Source organism: Bombina bombina, chromosome 9, assembly GCF_027579735.1.
Source record: "Bombina bombina isolate aBomBom1 chromosome 9, aBomBom1.pri, whole genome shotgun sequence".
NCBI lineage: Eukaryota > Metazoa > Chordata > Amphibia > Anura > Bombinatoridae > Bombina > Bombina bombina.
Genome location: NC_069507.1, coordinates 104466365 through 104485450, shown reverse-complemented (window position 1 = coordinate 104485450; position 19086 = coordinate 104466365). Strand labels below are relative to the sequence as shown.

Here is a 19086-nt window from a genome sequence, read left to right as displayed (position 1 = left end):
TAAATATCACTTTCATTAAAAAGCTATACTTGCTCTCCACTTTGTAATACCAGCGCATGCTAATGTGCGCTGGTATTACACGTTGACAGCAATGCAAACTCGAAAGCGCGCTTCTATAGGCTCCAATGGGAGCCTCATTCTGATGCCCTTTGCTCATACAGAAATCCTGTTAACTGCTTCTTTACGGGGACATTGGGTTTTTATATTATAGTTAGGATGAAGAAATAACATCTAGTGGTGAATCAATAGCACTAGAAAATCTTTTTACTTAAAGGGACATGAAACCCAATTTTTCCCCCATGATTTAGAAAGAGCATGCAATTTTAAACAACTTTCCAATTTATTTCTATTATCTAATTTGAATGAAAAGCATATTTAAATAGGCTCAGTAGCTGGCTGCACATAGATGCCTCATGTGATTGGCTCACCCAGGTACACTGCTATTTTTTCAACAAATGATATCTAAAGAATGAAGCAAATTAGATAAAACTTAGGGGCCTATTTATCAAAGCGTCAACTTTGTTGCATTCGCGGACGTCAATACACTCGCCAAACATAGCTAAACATTGCGGCCGCAGATCTGAGTACGATCTCCTTATTTATGAAAAAAGCCGTTAAAAACACACGCATCAAGTACGATGCGAAGAGCATCGGACTGTTATTAACTAACAGTCATCGATCTTGCGTCTATTCGGGTTTTTCCCAACTTTATTTATACAATTTCATTACTGTCCACGAACAAGCACATTTCTCTTTAGCACATTATTGTATATAGTGTAAATGTATGCTTTTTCTAAGCAGGACTAATTGCGAATATAGCAAGTAGCAACATATTTGGTTCAAAACTTTTCAATAAATTTTGAGAAATATTGCCCGCTTGCTTTGTAATGAGAGAAAATATTGTAACATAATCCATAAGTAGTAATGTATTTTTCATTTGTATCCCTATATCTACTAGTGCACCAAATGTGTATCAATAATATTGTTTGATTTATAAAGGGTATACAAATGTAATAAAGTTTCTAATTTACTTTTATTATGTAATATACGTCATTCTCTTGCAGCATCGAACATAAGCTTTCTGTGTTTTCTGACTTCCATTGAGTTCTATGGCATCTGCGACCTGAAGGGTGGCGGATTGAAAACCAGGTACGCTGAGTCGGAAAAGACGTGAGCGTAATTGTAGAATTTTTGATAACTTCATGAGAGTTTCAAATAGTGTTGAATAGGAGGGCGAATTAACAAGATTCCACTCGAATTCCATGGGTTTTCAACTCGCGTCGGATTGAGAGTGCGGGATCGTATGTTACGTCACAAATTTCAACATTTGCCGATGTTGATGCTTTGATAACTACAGTGGATCAATCTTGCGACAATTACGACGCAGAATTTTCAGTTGACGCTTTGATAAAAAGGCCCCTTAAAGTGGAAATCTTCCTTTGGTTTCCTCCGACCCACTAGCCTTTTGTTTTTCCACAGCTGCCCTGAAAAACTAAAATAAAGCTAAATGTAAGCTGATTGACTCAATTAATTTAAACATAATACCAAAATTAAATCATAATCATCTAATAACTAATTAAATCATAGTGAGAATATTGCATAACACTGACATTTTTACCATAACCGGCTTCTTTCTGGTCACTGCGCCCTTACTAATGTTAGTTGTTCCACGTTAACAATTACTTCTATTTATGAGTAAGCGCCGCTAGGGGGCACGAAACGCATACTTGGCTGTGGTGCAGTGCCTACTGCTTCCTCCCTCAATTACTTCTGCTTATTGTTCTTTTACATGTTAAATGCGTTTAGTGAGAAAGTACGGCTTTCTTGTTATTGTTTGAATTTAATCGCTAAAATGGGAGAACCAGGACTCTTCTTGCTTCTGTGAAGGACAATAGCCTGATGAAACCGTGCTGCGACACGGAGAAACGCGTTGCTGTTGTTTTAAACCCTTTTTTAATAAACTTTTTAATATCTGTCACCTTGCTGCTACTCTTTATTCTTCCTTTTTGGATTTGAAACATCTTTGCCATCCCTGTGGAATCCACATATCTTTTAGTGAGCTCAGAAGAGGACCGGTTTCTACCACTACTTGTGGCCGGATATATTCTGTGGGAACTACTCTTTATCCCTGGACTCCCTCTGGTGGGACGAGGATATCTCCAGTTCCAGACGTGCCTAGGTGTCTGCCGGGCGACTTATTGGATCCGGTCTGCCTGAATTGCACAATTGTGCATTCCATCACATGAGTAGTAATTTGGCTACACTTATATCCTATACCTATTTGTCTGATCTGCACTATGTGGCGCCCTCTATCTCTTGTTTTCTGTGGCTTTGGCCATTATAAGGTTAGATAACGAGTGGCGCACTAACTTTTGTGTATAACGAAAATGAGCTTGAGCACAATTGAATTTAATGTGCGCCTGAATATAGCGCAACTTCAGAGCTCTGGTTAACTGTGACAGGAGTCACAAAAGTGTCACAAAACACATGAAAAATACATTTAAAAGGCACAGTTACACTTATAATAACACTGTCTAACAAAAATTATTTTAAAAATTGCATAAAAAATGTAAAGGCTCAAAGATATGAGGTCTCAGATAATAGAATAACATGGACTGCAAAGGTATTTAACATAGAGATTCATATATAAACATGTCTAAATATATACAGTGGATATAAAAAGTCTACACACCCCTGTTAAAATGTCAGGTTTCTGTGATGTAAAAAAATGAGACAAAGATAAATCATTTCAGAACTTTTTCTACCTTTAATGTGACCTATAAACTGTACAACTCAATTGAAAAACAAACTGAAATCTTTTAGGAAAAGGGAAATAAAAATAAAAAATAAAAAATAATATCGTTGCATAAGTGTGAACACCCTTAAACTAATACTTTATTGAAGCACCTTTTGATTTTATTACAGCACTCAGTCTTTTTGGGTATGAGTTTTTCAGCATGGCACATCTTGACTTGGCAAGATTTGCCTACTCTTCTTTGCAAAAACACTCTAAATCTGTCAGAATGTGAGGGCATCTCCTGTGCACAGCCCTCTTCAGATCACCCCACAGATTTTGAATTGGATTCAGGTCTGGGCCATCCCAACACTTTAATCTTCTTCTGGTGAAGCCTTTGTTGATTTGGATGTATGTTTTGTGTCGTTGTCATGCTGAAAGATGAAGTTCATCTTCATGTTCAGCTTTCTAGCAGAAGCCTGAAGGTTTTGTGTCAATATTGTCTGGAATTTTAACTGTTCTTTATTCCCTCTACCTTGACTAAGGCCCCAGTTCCAGCTGAAGAAAAACAGCCCCAAAGCATGATGCTGACACCACCATGCTTCACTCTGGGTATGGTGTTCTTTTGGTGATATGCAGTGCTCGTTTTTGCGCCAAACATATCTTTTGGAATTATGGCCAAAAAGTTCAACTTTGGTTTCATCAGACCAGAACACCTTTTGCAACAAGCTTTTGGGAAACTTCAGATGTGTTTTTGCAAAATTTAGCTCGGATGTTTTTTTTTTGCAAGATAAGGCTTCTGTCTTGCCACTCTACCCCATAGCCCAGACATATGTAGAATACGGGCGATTGTTGTCACATGTACCACACAGCCAGTACTTGGCAGATATTCCTGCAGCTCCTTTAATGTTGCTGTAGGCCTCTTCGCAGCCTCCCAGACCAGTTTTCTTCTCGTCTTTTCATCAATTTTGGAGGGACATCCAGTTCTTGGTAATGTCACTGTTGCACCATATTTTCTTCACTTGATGACTGTCTTCACTGTGTTCCATGGTATATCTAATGCCTTGGAAATTCTTTTGTACCCTTCTCCTGACTGATACCTGTTAACAATGAGATCCCTCTGATGCTTTAGAAGCTCTCTGCGGACCATGGCTTTTGCTGTAGGATGCGACTAACAAAATGTCAGGAAAGACCTACTAGAACAGCTGAACTTTATTTGGGGTTAATCAGAGGTACTTTAAATGATGACAGGTGTGTACTGACTCCTATTAAACATGATTTTGAATGTGATTGCTTAATTCTGAACACAGCTACACCCCCGATTATAAAAGGGTGTTCACACTTATGCAACCATATTATTTTAGTTTTTTATTTTTATTTCCCTTTACCTAAAAGATTTCAGTTTGTTTTTCAATTGAGTTGTACAGTTTATAGGTCACATTAAAGGTGGAAAAAGTTCTGAAATGATTTATCTTTGTCTCATTTTTTTACATCACAGAAACCTGACATTTTAACAGGGGTGTGTAGACTTTTTATATCCACTGTAATATATATATATATATAAAATATATATATATATATATATATATATATATATATATGTGTGTGTGTGTGTGTGTGTGTGTGTAAATATAGAATGTATATATGTGTGTTTAAATACACTCATGAATTTATATATATATATATATATATATATATATATATATATATATATATATATATATATATATGTATTTACATACATATATACCCATATAAATACATAAATACATATGTTTACAAATAAAGACATATATATATATATATATATATATATATATATATATATATATATATATATATATCTCATCAGAAAGAGAAGGCACTCACTGGGTCTTGTCCATGAAGAAATAAACTTTAATAAGTTACTAAGTTACAGTTATTAAAGGTAATTTCTTCATGGACAAGACCCAGTGAGTGCCTTCTCTTTCTGTTGATATATTGTGCGCTGAAGTGCACCCTGGGCACCACGGACTGAAAATTCATATTTAATAAAGTGTTCAACTGTGTGTTTACTGTAAATATTTTACATTCCAATGGTCTCCACATAGGGGAATATGTTTTAAGTATTTTAAATAGATTTTCCTATATATATCTGAATATCTATAACTATATATAATCATATAGATATATATTTTACAAAAAAAAAAACATCAGATATATAAAGAAATATTTATTTATGAATAAATTGAACATCTTCTATGTGAAGAACATTGGAATGTGAAATAATATTTCATGTCGGGTTAGTGCACTTGTGAAAACGCAATCGGTTTTGCGCAACTTGCTCAGTGTTTGTTTTTCTTCATTTTTTGCACTCCATTAAAGTCTATCGGGGAATAGGTAAATGCGGTTGTGATATTCAAAGTTTTGCTTTTCTTACACGTTGGGTTACCGTGCGAGTGAAAACTTTTAACTTTCAACTTGTAATGCCCGCGGTACCCAACACACACAAATAGGCTAAGTCAAGCCAGGTTAATGCGCAAACTGGAGTACAAACTACCACTCCACTTGTAATCTAGCCCATATTATGGACTATGAACATTGGTATCTTTCAATGGATTGAGTCAAATTCACGTCTCTTCTAATTGTATTACAGCCATCAACTTTCATCAGAGCGGACTTTTCTATTGGTTTATAACACACATCTCAAGTCTGTATTGTTGTTTTTTTTTATTGTGTTTCTCTTTTCTAATAATATGCCTGCTGTATAATGTTCAATCTTGTCTTCAATAAAAATAGTAAAAATAAAAAAAATGTAACTACATTTGTTGTATGGCACTGATCCTTTTTCAGAGCATCCATTAACCTTTAAAGGGACAGTATAGTCAAAATTAAACTTTCATGATACAGTTAGGGCATGTCATTTAAACAAGTTTCCAATTTACTTTTATCATCAAATTTGCTTTGTTCTCTTGGTATTCTTAGTTGAAAGCTAAACCTAGGTAGGCTCATATGCTAATTTCTAAGTCCTTGAAAGCCGCCTCTCTTTTGACAGTTTTTTACAGCTAGACTGTGCTAGTTCATGCGTGCCATATAGATAACATGGTGCTCACGTCCGTGGAGTTACATAGGAGTCAGCACTGATTGGTTAAAATTCAAGTTTTTTCAAAAGAACTGAGATAAGGGGGCAGTCTGCAGAGGCTTAGCTACAAGGTAATCTCATGAGGTAAAAAGTGTATTAATATAACCATGTTGGTTATGCAAAACTGGGGAATGGGTAATAAAGGGATTATCTGTTTTTTTAAACCATAACAATTCTGTAGTATACTGTCCCTTTAATTATTTTTTTAATAAAATATTTGATCAAAACAAAGATATGGGGGCCCATTTATCCTGCAGGCTCGCCAGAAACACCAGTTATGAAGCAGTGGTCTAAAGACCGCTGCTCCATAACCTGTCCTCCTGTTCTGTTGATACACACTAACCTGTGTCAACTACTAGGGGGCACTCAAAATATGTACCAGGGGCGATTGAGTATTACTATAAAAAAAGTTGTTATTGCAAATAATCCACATTCAATGAAGTATAATACTATAATATATAAAAAAAATCAGCTTGATAAGTGTCCTATAAACCACAAATAATAGAGATGTAACAAATAATATACTGCAATATATCTTAGCTGTACAAAATGTCAGTCCTGTAATGGATGTACAATTTCGACAGTCCTTTAGTGAGGTGTCAGGTTTCTGAACCAGACTAGTGTTGTTCCACGCTTCCCAAATCTAGTCAGATGAGTCAGCTCCTTGTTAAAGTATAGGATAAGAATGCAGGATAATCTGTGAGAGGAATCACAAGACAAGTGCGCCTCCTAGTGTGATAACGTCATGGCACTATTTCATAATTAGATGAAGAAATATACTCACAAAAGTAGCAGCACCCAATTGTGCTGAGTAATGCAGTCCCAGCTCACTGTCCCAGCATGAGAACCATACTCCCAGGTATTTCTCAAAGGGAAAAAAACTCAGACTCTCAAATATAACAATAGCTCGAATTTAATAAAATTCACATTAAAAACAGGGGACTAAGATAGACCCTGTAAGTTAAAAACAGAAAGCAACGCATTTCTCAGAACTCTGTTTCATCAGGCTTCTGTAAACTAAATGAGAGTACTGGCTAATAAACACACAGGTAACCAATCCCTGATCAGCTCAAACCGACACACCTCTAACACAGGTGTGTAGGTTCCCAATCCCAACCCCATTTATTAACAATGTTTAAAATACAATGGGACTATATACAACAATTTATATTGTCCCACAATTAGCATCACATTATCAAAAGAGTAGAAAATACCTTTAATATACATATCATGTCATCCTTTATGTTTCTTATATGTGCTCCATTATAGCGCTCTAAACCCTTGATCTGTTATTGTTAGGGGTCTTGTAAGCTAATCCTACTAATTCATACCAAATTTATTCATACATAATAATGTCAGACTTATCAAACATTTTATTTTCCCTTTTTATATAAAATATGTTTGTATCTTTGGCTGTGGATATTCGTATCCACTCTATCGAGGTATATGAACAACTTCCTCATTTATTGTATAGGAGCAGTCTGTGATCAACACTTAGTCAGATCTACTTACCCTTATCTCTGTGTATCGTTATTTTCTCACTATAATCTTTAAAATGTGGACCTGATGTTTTTTCATTTTTCAGAAGGAACTACGATACACAGATAATTTTACTTCCATGAATGACGATGGTTGCATCATTATGACTCACAGTGCTTACAAATTTTGCTTACAAATTTTTCTATCAGGCCAATCAGAAACGGCAAAAAAAAAAGAAATACCCCTCCCCATTGGCCAGACAGAAAACCCTTGATTTCTAATGGGGTTGTCCCAATGCTGTCACATATTTAAAAACGGTCTTTATCATATTGTAGTATGTGATTGACTCCTTACTAATACTTGTAAATATTCAAAGAGTTATGTGTAAAGACTGGAGTCAAATTTTCATTTATTTTCCATCTCCAGTTGGTTTGTTACATATCGATTGACCCTAGTTTTAAGGGGATTGTTTTTATCAACTAATCGGGTGCTACCAATTCACGGGTGTTTTTTTTATATATATCGATTGACCCTAGTTTTAAGGGGATTGTTCTTATCAACCAATCGGGTGCTAACAATTTGGGGTGTTTACGACTATTAAATAAAAATTGGATATACCTGTTCCATGAAACCCCTTCTTGTTCAATAAACTTTCTCTTGTCTTTTAAGCTAGTGTGATAATACATGCCTAAAATTGAGTTAGAAGTTATTATAAACTATATATATTAATAGATATACCCTTTTGTCTCCACTAGCAAGTTTTGTTCGGAGTTATGATACCTAAGTAACTATGTTAAATTCAGGGGACATGACATCAATTTATTATTTCTTAAAAAGATATTTCTTCCTATATTAGTAGGCTATTGTTGTTATCATTAACTCCTATTTAATAGATCACATTTTGTACCCTTAAACAAACAATACAATGTCTAAGATAACTTTATATTAATATAGTTAAGCTAAAAATTACCATATTCTAAATATAAACTTCCCTATCACATAACAATGAGATCCATTGTGTTACAGAAAAATAATAATAAGGCTATATATGGTGTGTAACTAATTGTGTGAGAGTGCACGTGATAAGCTAGTGGTTTGCTGTACATAGAATAGAAACCAATACGAGCTATTCTTTATAATAGTGTTTAACTAAACTGTCTTATAACCTAATCTGTCCTTTACAGATAAAGGTGTGATATCATTTATATGAGCTTATAATATTTATGTGTTATAAAGTGGTGTGTGTAGACCCCTGAATGGGTGTGTGTAAATGTATTAAATAATAAAAAATAATAAATAACCTTTATTTTATATTAGTGATAGAAGTAATTTATTAAGTGATGGATGTGTAGCAACCATGATCATGATACATACATGTAAGGTGTGCAACAATATAAGAATTAATACTATTCAATAAATAACAAAAAATGCATAATTATTTTTTTACAGGAAAAGGAAACAATAAATGAGTGGTAAGGAGATAAGATGAAAGCATCCCTAAAATGCGGCCATGTCAATGTTTTCGTTTAACCACACTGGAAACAGGGTGTTAAATTTATAAATCCAATAGGTTTCCCTTTGGCATAATCTAATAAACCTATTGGCACCTTGTTTTACAGGTATTTTTTACAGGGGAGTTATCCGAAACTGGCACTCCATGCCTTGGTGGCAATGAATATGGTGTCTTGATACACCTTGTTTCAAGCTACCCCTAGTGACATTTCTAAAATGTTCTCCCAATCTATATCTAACCTTCCTAATTGTTCTTCCTAAGTATTGCACCCCACAAAAACAGGTCAACAGATATATTACATAGTTAGAGCTACAATCTAACCTGTCTTTTAGTTGGTGTGTATAGCCCGATGTGTTCAAGGTCACGTTAGTGACCCCGTGTGTAATGTATTTACCCATATTACACCTCTTTACTCTGCATCTATAGGCTCCTTTTGATAGATAATTTTTCTTTTACATAGATTTTTTAATGCTCTTATTGGTTTTTTTGGTCATTATTATTTTACTCTGAGCTAATTTCTGCTTAATAGTGGGAGCTCTTCTATGTGTTATTTTGGCATTCTCATCCAATATTCCTTTCAGGATTGGATCTCTTTTTAAAAGATGCCAGTGTTTATTAAGTATCTTTTTGATGGCTCTATAATTGGAATTATAATTTGTTATGAATGACATGCTGTTGTTATTACTATTATGAGTATTAACATTTTTAGCATTAACATATGGGGGGTTGAGGATAGTCTCTCTTTCCAATTTCCTTGCTCTCAGATAGCTTTCCTCTATAAGTTCTTGGGGGTACCCCTTTTACATAAATCTCTTTTTTAGGATAGATGACTGTTCATCATACATATTTAATAGGGAACAATTGCGTTTGATACGTCTAAATTGGCTAAAAGGAATATTCCTTTTCTAACTCTCTAGATGATTAGTTCAGAAAGTTATTGCTGTCCACTGATTTAAAGTAAGTCATAGATTGAACTGAATCTGTCGCATCCCATGTTAATACTATATCTAAATAGTCTATACTCACTAAATCTATGTTGTGGGTAAAATAAAGCCCAAAATCATTATCATTGAGTTTAGAAATGAATTCCATAGCTGAATTGGTAGACCCATTCCAGATTATTAACAGGTCATCGATGTACCTACCAAAGAAGACCAGGTTCTCCCTCCAGCTATTATGTTTGAGGATAAAATCTATCAATTCAAGTAAGTATTCTTTTTGTACAACAGGCATATATATGTCATCATACAAGTAGTCTGTAATATATCTTAAACCTATTTCATGCGATATATTGGAGTATAATGCGTTGACATCACATGTCATCCATAAGTAATGATCTCTTCTCCTAATATGGGACAATTTCTGTAATAGGTCTGTGTTGTCTCTAATAAAAGAGGGTAATTGTCTCACGTATTTTTGTAGGAAATAATCTACATAAGCAGACAATTCCTGCTATTATTGACCTACCTAGGTTTATTCAGATCTTTATGGCTTTTCAGAAGGTGGTAAAAGAAAGGGGTAACAGGATTTTTGGGGGTCAGATATTGTTTTTCCTTCAATGATAAAATCCCTTCTCCAAAACCATAATTAATTAAATACATTTTTTAGTAAATATGGATGTATGATCCTGATCTAATGGCCTGTAATAATCAGTATCCATCAGGATTCTATCTGCTTCTTTTATATAATCCTGATAGTTCTGTAGAACTATACCCCCCCCCCTTTGTCTGCCTGACAAATTACTATGGAATCATTTTTAGATAGATTTGCCAGTGCCTGTCTTTCAAATGGCTGCCAAGCTCTGCCCATTGATGACATCAGAATCTGGGCTACATCAAGGTACTCTGCTAAATAGAAATGAAAGTCTGTTGAACTAATGAGCCTTTTGTTATTGGATGCCATATACAGCCCAGATTGCGATGTCATCAGTGGGCTGAGCTTGGCAGCCATTTCAAAGTGGCCAGAAACAATATTCATTTTAAAATAACTTTTTTACTGTTCGTGCTGCATAATATAAAAAGGGTTGCAGGAGGCTATTTGCAGCTTAATCTAAGGTAAGAATTTAAGATGACTAGATTGTGTAGACGGTTCCTTTAAATGACTAGATGGTGTAGACGGTTCCTTTAAATGTTTCATGTACTTCTTACAAGCTTATTGATGTGGAACCAGTTGCAGGATGCTTCTCTTGTATGTAACAATAAGTAATCAAAATTATGTATTGTGTCTAGACAGTCCCTTTAACCTCTTCGATGCTCATGACGAGCCCTTTTCGTCATGCAGGGGAATCATTGTTAAAACACTGTTTTTGGTGATCCCCGCACTACAGGCCAGGGATCCGTTTGTGGCCTAGTGGGTGGCTCTGTTCCAATAGGCAATAGCAATGCACAGCGGGGAGTTGAAGAGGGGTTGGGCAGAGGACACAATCATATGAAACTGCACAGCACACATGACAGGAGGGAGTTGAGCAGGAACTGGCGCAGGCCGGCAGTGCGGGTGCAGCACAGGGAGCAGCAGGACACACATGACTCAGTAAGTTAAGGACAGTAGCAACACTCCTGTTAGGGGGATCGGCTGCTGCACTGCCTGCCCTGCCCTGCCTTGCCTGTTAGACAGTCAGAGCCGGATTGGGCTGGAGGCCAAGGGATCGGCACACATGAAGTGTTACTAATCCATGTGATGGGGTTGGCTGGGCTGAGTGGGGGAGTGACTGTGGAGGGGTGTACCAATGGGCGGAGCTGGGCCGGTCTACACAAATTTTCAAGGCTGGTCTGATTTCCCTGTCTGGCACTGAGCAGTACAACAGAGTGGATGTTTTAAAAATAAAGTAAAATATAACACATGTGAATTTGCTTTGGAATGGGATATTATATACATAATAAAACAATCTAGTATGTCTAACTTTTTTACTGTTCCTGTTGCATGATATAGAAAAAACCTGCAGGAGGCTATTTGCAGCTTAAGCTAAGGTAAGACTTTAATATGATTAAGGTGTAGACTGTTCCTTTAAATATTCGTTGTTTGTTAGGAGCCCAAAAACATAATTTATGTAAGAATTTACCTGTTGAATTCATTTCTTTCATATTGGCAAGAATCCATGAGCTAGTGACGTATGGGATATACAATCCTACCAGGAGGGGCAAAGTTTCCCAAACCTCAAAATGCCTATAAATACACCCTCTCACCACACCCACAATTCAATTTAACGAATAGCCAAGAAGTGGGGTGATAAGAAAGGAGTAAAAAGCATCAACAAAGGAATTTGGAATAATTGTGCTTTATACATAAAATCATAACCACCATAAGAAGGGTGGGCCTCATGGACTCTTGCCAATATGAAAGAAATGAATTTATCAGGTAAATTCTTACATAAATTATGTTTTCTTTCATGTAATTGGCAAGAGTCCATGAGCTAGTGACGTATGGGATATCAAATACCCAAGATGTAGAACTCCACGCAAGAGGCACTAGAGACGAAGGGATAAAAAATAAAATACAGCCATTTTTCTGCTGAAAAAATAATCCACAACCCAAATCATAAGTTAATTCTTTAATGACAAAAAAACTTAAAACATCAGCAGAAGAATCAAACTGAAACAGCTGCCTGAAGAACTTTTCTACCAAAAACTGCTTCTGAAGAAGCAAATACATCAAAACGGTAGAATTTAGTAAATGTATGCAAAGAAGACCAACTTGCTGCTTTGCAAATCTGATCAACTGAAGCTTCATTCTTAAAAGCCCACGAAGTGGAGACTGATCTGGTAGAATGAGCTGTAATTCTCTGAGGCGGAGTCATACCCGACTCCAAATAAGCTTGATGAATCAAAAGCTTTAACCAGGAAGCCAAGGAAATAGCAGAAGCCTTCTGACCTTTCCTAGGACCAGAACATATAACAAATAGACTAGAAGTCTTCCTGAAATCTTTAGTAGCTTCAACATAATATTTCAAAGCTCTTACCACATCCAAAGAATGTAAGGATATTTCCAAATAATTCTTAGGATTAGGACATAAGGAAGGGACAACAATTTATCTACTAATGTTGTTAGAATTCACAACCTTAGGTAAAAATTGAAGTGAAGTCCGCAAAACCGCCTTATCCTGATGAAAAATCAGAAAAGGAGATTCACAAGAAAGAGCAGAAAGCTCAGAAACTCTTCTAGCAGAAGAGATAGCGAAAAGGAACAACACTTTCCAAGAAAGTAGTTTAATGTACAAAGAATGCATAGGCTCAAATGGAGGAGCCTGTAATGCCTTCAAAACCATATTAATACTCCATTGAGGAGAAATTGATTTAATGACAGGCTTAATACGAACTAAAGCCTGTACAAAACATTGAATATCAGGAAGTTTAGCAATCTTTCTGTGGAATAAAACTGAAAGAGCAGAGATTTGTCCCTTCAAGGAACTTGCAGACAAACCTCTATCCAAACCATCCTGAAGAAACTGTAAAATTCTAGGAATTTTAAAAGAATGCCAAGAGAATTTATGAGAAGAACATCATGAAATGTAAGTCTTCCAAACTCGATAATAAATCTTCCTAGAAACAGATTTACGAGCTCGTTACATAGTATTAATTACTGAGTCAGAGAAACCTCTATGACTTAGCACAAAGCGTTCAATTTCCATACCTTCAAATTTAATGATTTGAGGTCCTGATGGAAAAATGGACCTTGAGACAGAAGGTCCGGCCATGGTTGGCAACTGGACATCCGAACCAGATCCGCATACCAAAACCTGTGTGGCCATGCTGGAGCCACCAGCAACACAAACGATTGTTCCATGATGATTTTGGAGATCACTCTTGGAAGAAGAACTAGAGGCGGGAAGATGTAAGCAGGATGATAGCACCACGGAATAGTCAGCGCACCCACTGCTTCCGCCTGAACATCCTGGACCTGGACAAGTATCTGGGAAGTTTCTTATTTAGATGAGAGGCCATCAGATCTATCTCTGGAAGACCCCACATCTGAACAATCTGAGAAAACACATCTGGATGGAGAGACCACTCCCCTGGATGTAAAGTCTGGCGACTGAGATAATCCGCCTCCCAATTGTCTACACCAGGGATATGCACCGCAGTGATTAGACAGGAGTTGGATTCCACCCAAGCAAGTATCCGAGATACTTCTTTCATAGCTTGAGGACTGTGAGTCCCACCTTGATGATTGACATATGCCACAGTTGTGATATTGTCTGTCTGAAAGCAAATGAACGGTTCTCTCTTCAACAGAGGCCAAAACTGAAGAGCTCTGAGAATTGCATAGAGTTCTAAAATATTGATTGGTAATCTCGCCTCTTGAGATTTCCAAACCCCTTGTGCTGTCAGAGATCCCCAAACAGCTCCCCAACCTGAAATACTTGCATCTGTAGTTATCACAGTCCAGGTTGGACGAGCAAAAGAAGCCCCTTGAACTAAACGTTGGTGATTTAACCACCACGTCAGAGAGCATCATACATTGGGATTTAAGGATATTAATTGTGATATATTTGTATAATCCCTGCACCATTGATTTAGCATACAAAGCTGGAGAGGTCTCATGTGAAAACGAGGGAAAGGAATCACGTCCGATGCTGCAGTCATGAGGCCTAAAACTTCCATGCACATAGCCACTGAAGGGAATGACTGAGACTAAAGGTGCCAAAAGGCTGCAACCAATTTTAAACGTCTCCTGTCTGTTAGAGACAGAGTCATGGACACTGAATCTATCTGGAAACCTAAAAAGGTGACCCTTGTCTGAGGAATCAAGGAACTTTTTGGTAAATTGATCCTCCAACCATGTTTTCGAAAAAAACAACACTAGTTGATTCGTGTGAGATTCTGCAGAACGTAAAGACTGAGCTAGTACCAAGATATCGTCCAAATAAGGAAACACTGCAATACCCTGTTCTCTGATTACAGAGAGTAGGGCACCTAGAACCTTTGAAAAGATTCTTGGAGCTGTTGCTAGGCCAAATGGAAGAGCAACAAATTGGTAATGCTTGTCTAGAAAAGAGAATCTCAGGAACTGATAATGATTTGGATGAATCGGAATATGAAGGTATGCATCCTGCAAGTCTATTGTAGACATATAATGTTCTTGCTGAACAAAAGGCAGAATAGTCCTTATAGTCACCATCTTGAAAGTCGTTACTCTTATATAACGATTCAAAATTTTCAGATCCAGAACTGGTCTGAATGAATTTTCCTTCTTTGGGACAATGAATAGATTTGAATAAAACCCCAGACCTTGTTCCTGAAAAGGAACTGGCATGATTACCCCTGAAAACTCCAGGTCTGAAACACACTTCAGGAAAGCCTGAGCTTTTACTGGATTTGGTGGGATGCGTGAGAGAAAAAATCTTCTCACAGGAGGTCTTACTCTGAATCCTATTCGATACCCTTGAGAGACAATGCTCTGAATCCATTGATTTTGGACAGAATTTCTCCAAACATCCTTGAAAAACCTTAATCTGTCCCCTCCCCTACCAGCTGAGCTGGAATGAGGGCTGCACCTTCATGTGGATTTAGGGGCTGACTTTGGTTTCTTGAATGACTTGGATTTATTCCAATTTGAGGAAGGTTTCCAATTGGAAACAGACTCCTTGGGGGAAGGATTAGATTTTTGTTTCTTATTCTGACAAAAGGAACGAAAATGGTTAGAAGCCTTAGATTTACCCTTAGGTTTTTTATCCTGAGGCAAAAAAACTCCCTTTCCCCCAGTAACAGTTGAAATAATAGAATCCAACTGAGAACCAAATAAATGATTACCTTGGAAAGAAAGAGATAGTAATCTAGACTTAGATGTCATATCAGCATTCCAAGATTTAAGCCACAAGGCTCTTCTAGCTAAAATAGCTAAAGACATGGACCTAACATCAATTTTGATAATATCAAAAATGGCATCAAAAATAAAATGATTAGCATATTGCAGTAAGCGAACAATGCTAGATGTGTCAGAATCCAATTCTTGTTGTGTTAAATTTTCCAACCAAAAAGTTGATGCAGCCGCAACATCAGCCAAAGAAATTACAGGCCTGAGAAGATGACCTGAATATAAATAGGCTTTCCTTAGATAAGATTCAAGCTTCCTATCTAAAGGATCCTTAAAGGAAGTACTATCTTCCATAGGAATAGTCGTACGTTTAGCAAGAGTGGAAATAGCCCCATCAACTTTGGGGACCTTTTCCAAAACTCTATAGAAATTGCTGGTAAAGGATACAATTTTTTAAACCTTGAAGAAGGAATAAAAGAAGTACCTGGCTTATCCCATTCCTTAGAAATCATATCAGAAATAGCATCAGGAATTAGGAAAAACCTCTGGAGTAACCACAGGAGGTTTAAAAACAGCTTTTAAACGTTTACTAGTCTTAATGTCAAGAGGACTGGCTTCCTCAACATCCAAAGTAATTAACACTACTTTTAATAAAGAACAAATATACTCTATTTTAAATAAATAAGTAGATTTGTCAGTGTCAATATCTGAGGAAGGATCTTCTGAATCAGATAGATCCTCATAAGAGGAGGATAAATCATTAAGTTGTCGGTCATTTGAAATTTCATCAACTTTAAGAGAAGTTTTAAAAGACCTTTTATGTTTATTAGAAGGCGGAAATGCAGACAAAGCCTTCTGAATACAATCAGTAACAAATTCTTTAAAATTCATAGGTATATCATGTACATTAGAAGTTGAAGGAACTACAACTGGCAATGTACTATTACTGATGGATACATTCTCTGCATGTAAAAGTTTATCATGACAACTATTACAAATGACATTCGGAAATATAATTTCCACAATCTTACAACAAATGCACTTAGCTTTGGTAGAACCGATGTCAGGCAGCAAAGTTCCAACAGATACTTCTGGGGCAGGATCAGATTGAGACATCTAGCAAAATGTAAAAGAAAAAACAACATAGAAAGCAAAATTATCAATTTCCTTATATGACAGTTTCATGAATGGGAAAAAATGCAAATAGCATAGCCCTCTGACATAGAAAAAGGCAAGAGTAAATGACACACTTGCACCACTAATGACGCAACTCTGTGTAAGGACTCGGCGTGAACTACGACGCTGGAAATGACGAACTTGTGTCAACGGACGTACTTTTGCGCCAAAAAATTATCGCGACAAGAATGACGCAATAAAGTCTAGCATTTGACACACCCGCGGGCCTAGTACTGCAAGAAAAATGTAGTCAATCAGAAAAAAGACTAAAACCCCAGGTAAGAAAAAATATTTCTTAATATGTTTATTTTCCCCAAATATGAAACTGACAGTCTGCACAAGGAAATACATGAACCTGACTCATGGTAAATATAAGTACAATACATATATTTAGAACTTTATATAAATGGATAAAGTGCAAAACCATAGCTGAAGTGTCTTAAGTAATAAAAAACATACTTACCCAAAGACACCCATCCACATATAGCAGATAGCCAAACCAGTACTGAAACAGTTATCAGTAGAGGTAATGGTATATGAGAGTATATCATCAATCTGAAAAGGGAGGTAGGAGATGAATCTCTACGACCGATAACAGAGAACGTATGAAATAGACCCCCGTTAGGAAAATCATTGCATTCAATAGGTGATACTCCCTTCACATCCCTCTAACATTCGCTGTACTCTGAGAGGAATCGGGTTTCAAAATGCTGAGAAACGCATGTCTACGTAGAAATCTTAGCACAAACTTGCTTCACCACCTCCATAGAAGGCAAAGTTTGTAAAACGGAATTGTTGGTGTGGTGAGGGGTGTATTTATAGGCATTTTGAGGTTTGGGAAACTTTGCCCCTCCTGGTAGGATTGTATATCCCATACGTCACTAGCTCATGGACTCTTGCCAATTAAGCCTCACCCAGCTATTGCATGTATATTTTGATATGTTTCCCGATCTACTCATAAATATGTTTTTCTACTTGCACACACTGCTTTGTGAATGTGCAATTTGAAATAGCGTAATGAAAAATATTAAACGTGCACTGCTAAACTGTCATACAAGAAAACAGCTAACTGGACAAGAAGAAAGCTGTGGGCGGAGTATGACAGCCATTTTCGGCTAACAATAGATGTGGAACCCGTTGTAAGATGCTTGTCTGGTATGTAACAATAAGTAATAAAGAATGCGTATTGGGTCTAGACTGTCCTTTTAAATCATAGACCTGGTAGATCCAGCTGCAAATACCTTATCAACAAAGACATGTACAGTTTTTACATTATTCACAGTTGTTTTTTATTGTTGGTTCAGTTTAAACACAATCTCATCACAAGATAAAGGTGGAGAATCGCGTTCAACAAATAACAATCCAAAAACTTCAAGAAATATTAACGTATTTGTTAACAAATAAAAATATTTTTTCAGGACAGTGTAGCATATCTTAGGGTATGAGGGAGATGATAGAGAGAGATCACAGATAACAAACAGACAGGATAAAATATCCAGCAGAACAAGCAGTAGATAATCAGTATTTGCTGAAGATGGCTAGGATGTGCTCTTCATTCACTGGTATGTACGTACTAACACCTAAAAACAACAGAAGATAAAGGTAAGGTAAATTCAAAAGAAAATGCTTTAAGAAACAAATTTACTAAAATAACTAATAAGAGACATTGTTTGGTTAAAGGGACAGTGTACTTAAAAATTGTTATGGTTTAAAAAGATAGATAATCCCTTTAACTCATACCCCAGTTTTGCATAACCAACACTTATATGTATATACTTTTTACCTCCATAGTTACTTGTATCTAAGCCCCATGCAGACTGCCCCTTATCTCAGTGCTTTTTACAACCTTGCAGTTTAGCCAATTGGTGCTGGTTCTTGCATTACCATTATAATTCTCCATGGAAGTGAGCGCAGTTACCTAAATGGCACACATGAACTAGCAATGCCTGGCTCTAAAAAGCACAGAGTAAAGGGCGGGTTTTAGGGTCTTAGAAACAGGCAAACTTAGAGGTTATAATGTACAGTATATTAATATAACAATGTTGGTTACGCAAAACTGGGGAATAGGTAATAAAGGGATTATCAAACTTTTTAAACAATAACGGCTAGATTTAGAGTTTTGTTGGTAACGACCCGCATAGCTAACGCTGGCTTTTTTTCCCCTGCACCTTTTAAATACCGCTGGTATTTAGAGCTCACAGAAGCTAGGCTCCAAAAAGGGAGCGTATAGCATATTTACCGCCACTGCAACTCTCAATACCAGCGGTGCTTACAGACACGGCCAGCTTCAAAAACGTGCTCGTGCACGATTCC

General features: G+C 36.6%; 1 protein-coding gene across 1 annotated transcript in view; it reads right to left on the bottom strand.

Moving 5' to 3' along the window:
• Window positions 1-18037: 18037 nt before the first annotated feature.
• Window positions 18038-19086, bottom strand: part of LOC128640001 (cobalamin binding intrinsic factor) — a 102551-nt gene continuing 101502 nt past the window's right edge. Inside the window, exon 9 of the mRNA XM_053692292.1 lies at window positions 18038-18353. Within this exon, the coding sequence (XP_053548267.1) occupies window positions 18292-18353 (62 nt within the window). The 3' untranslated portion in view covers window positions 18038-18291. The remainder of the gene's footprint in view (window positions 18354-19086) is intronic.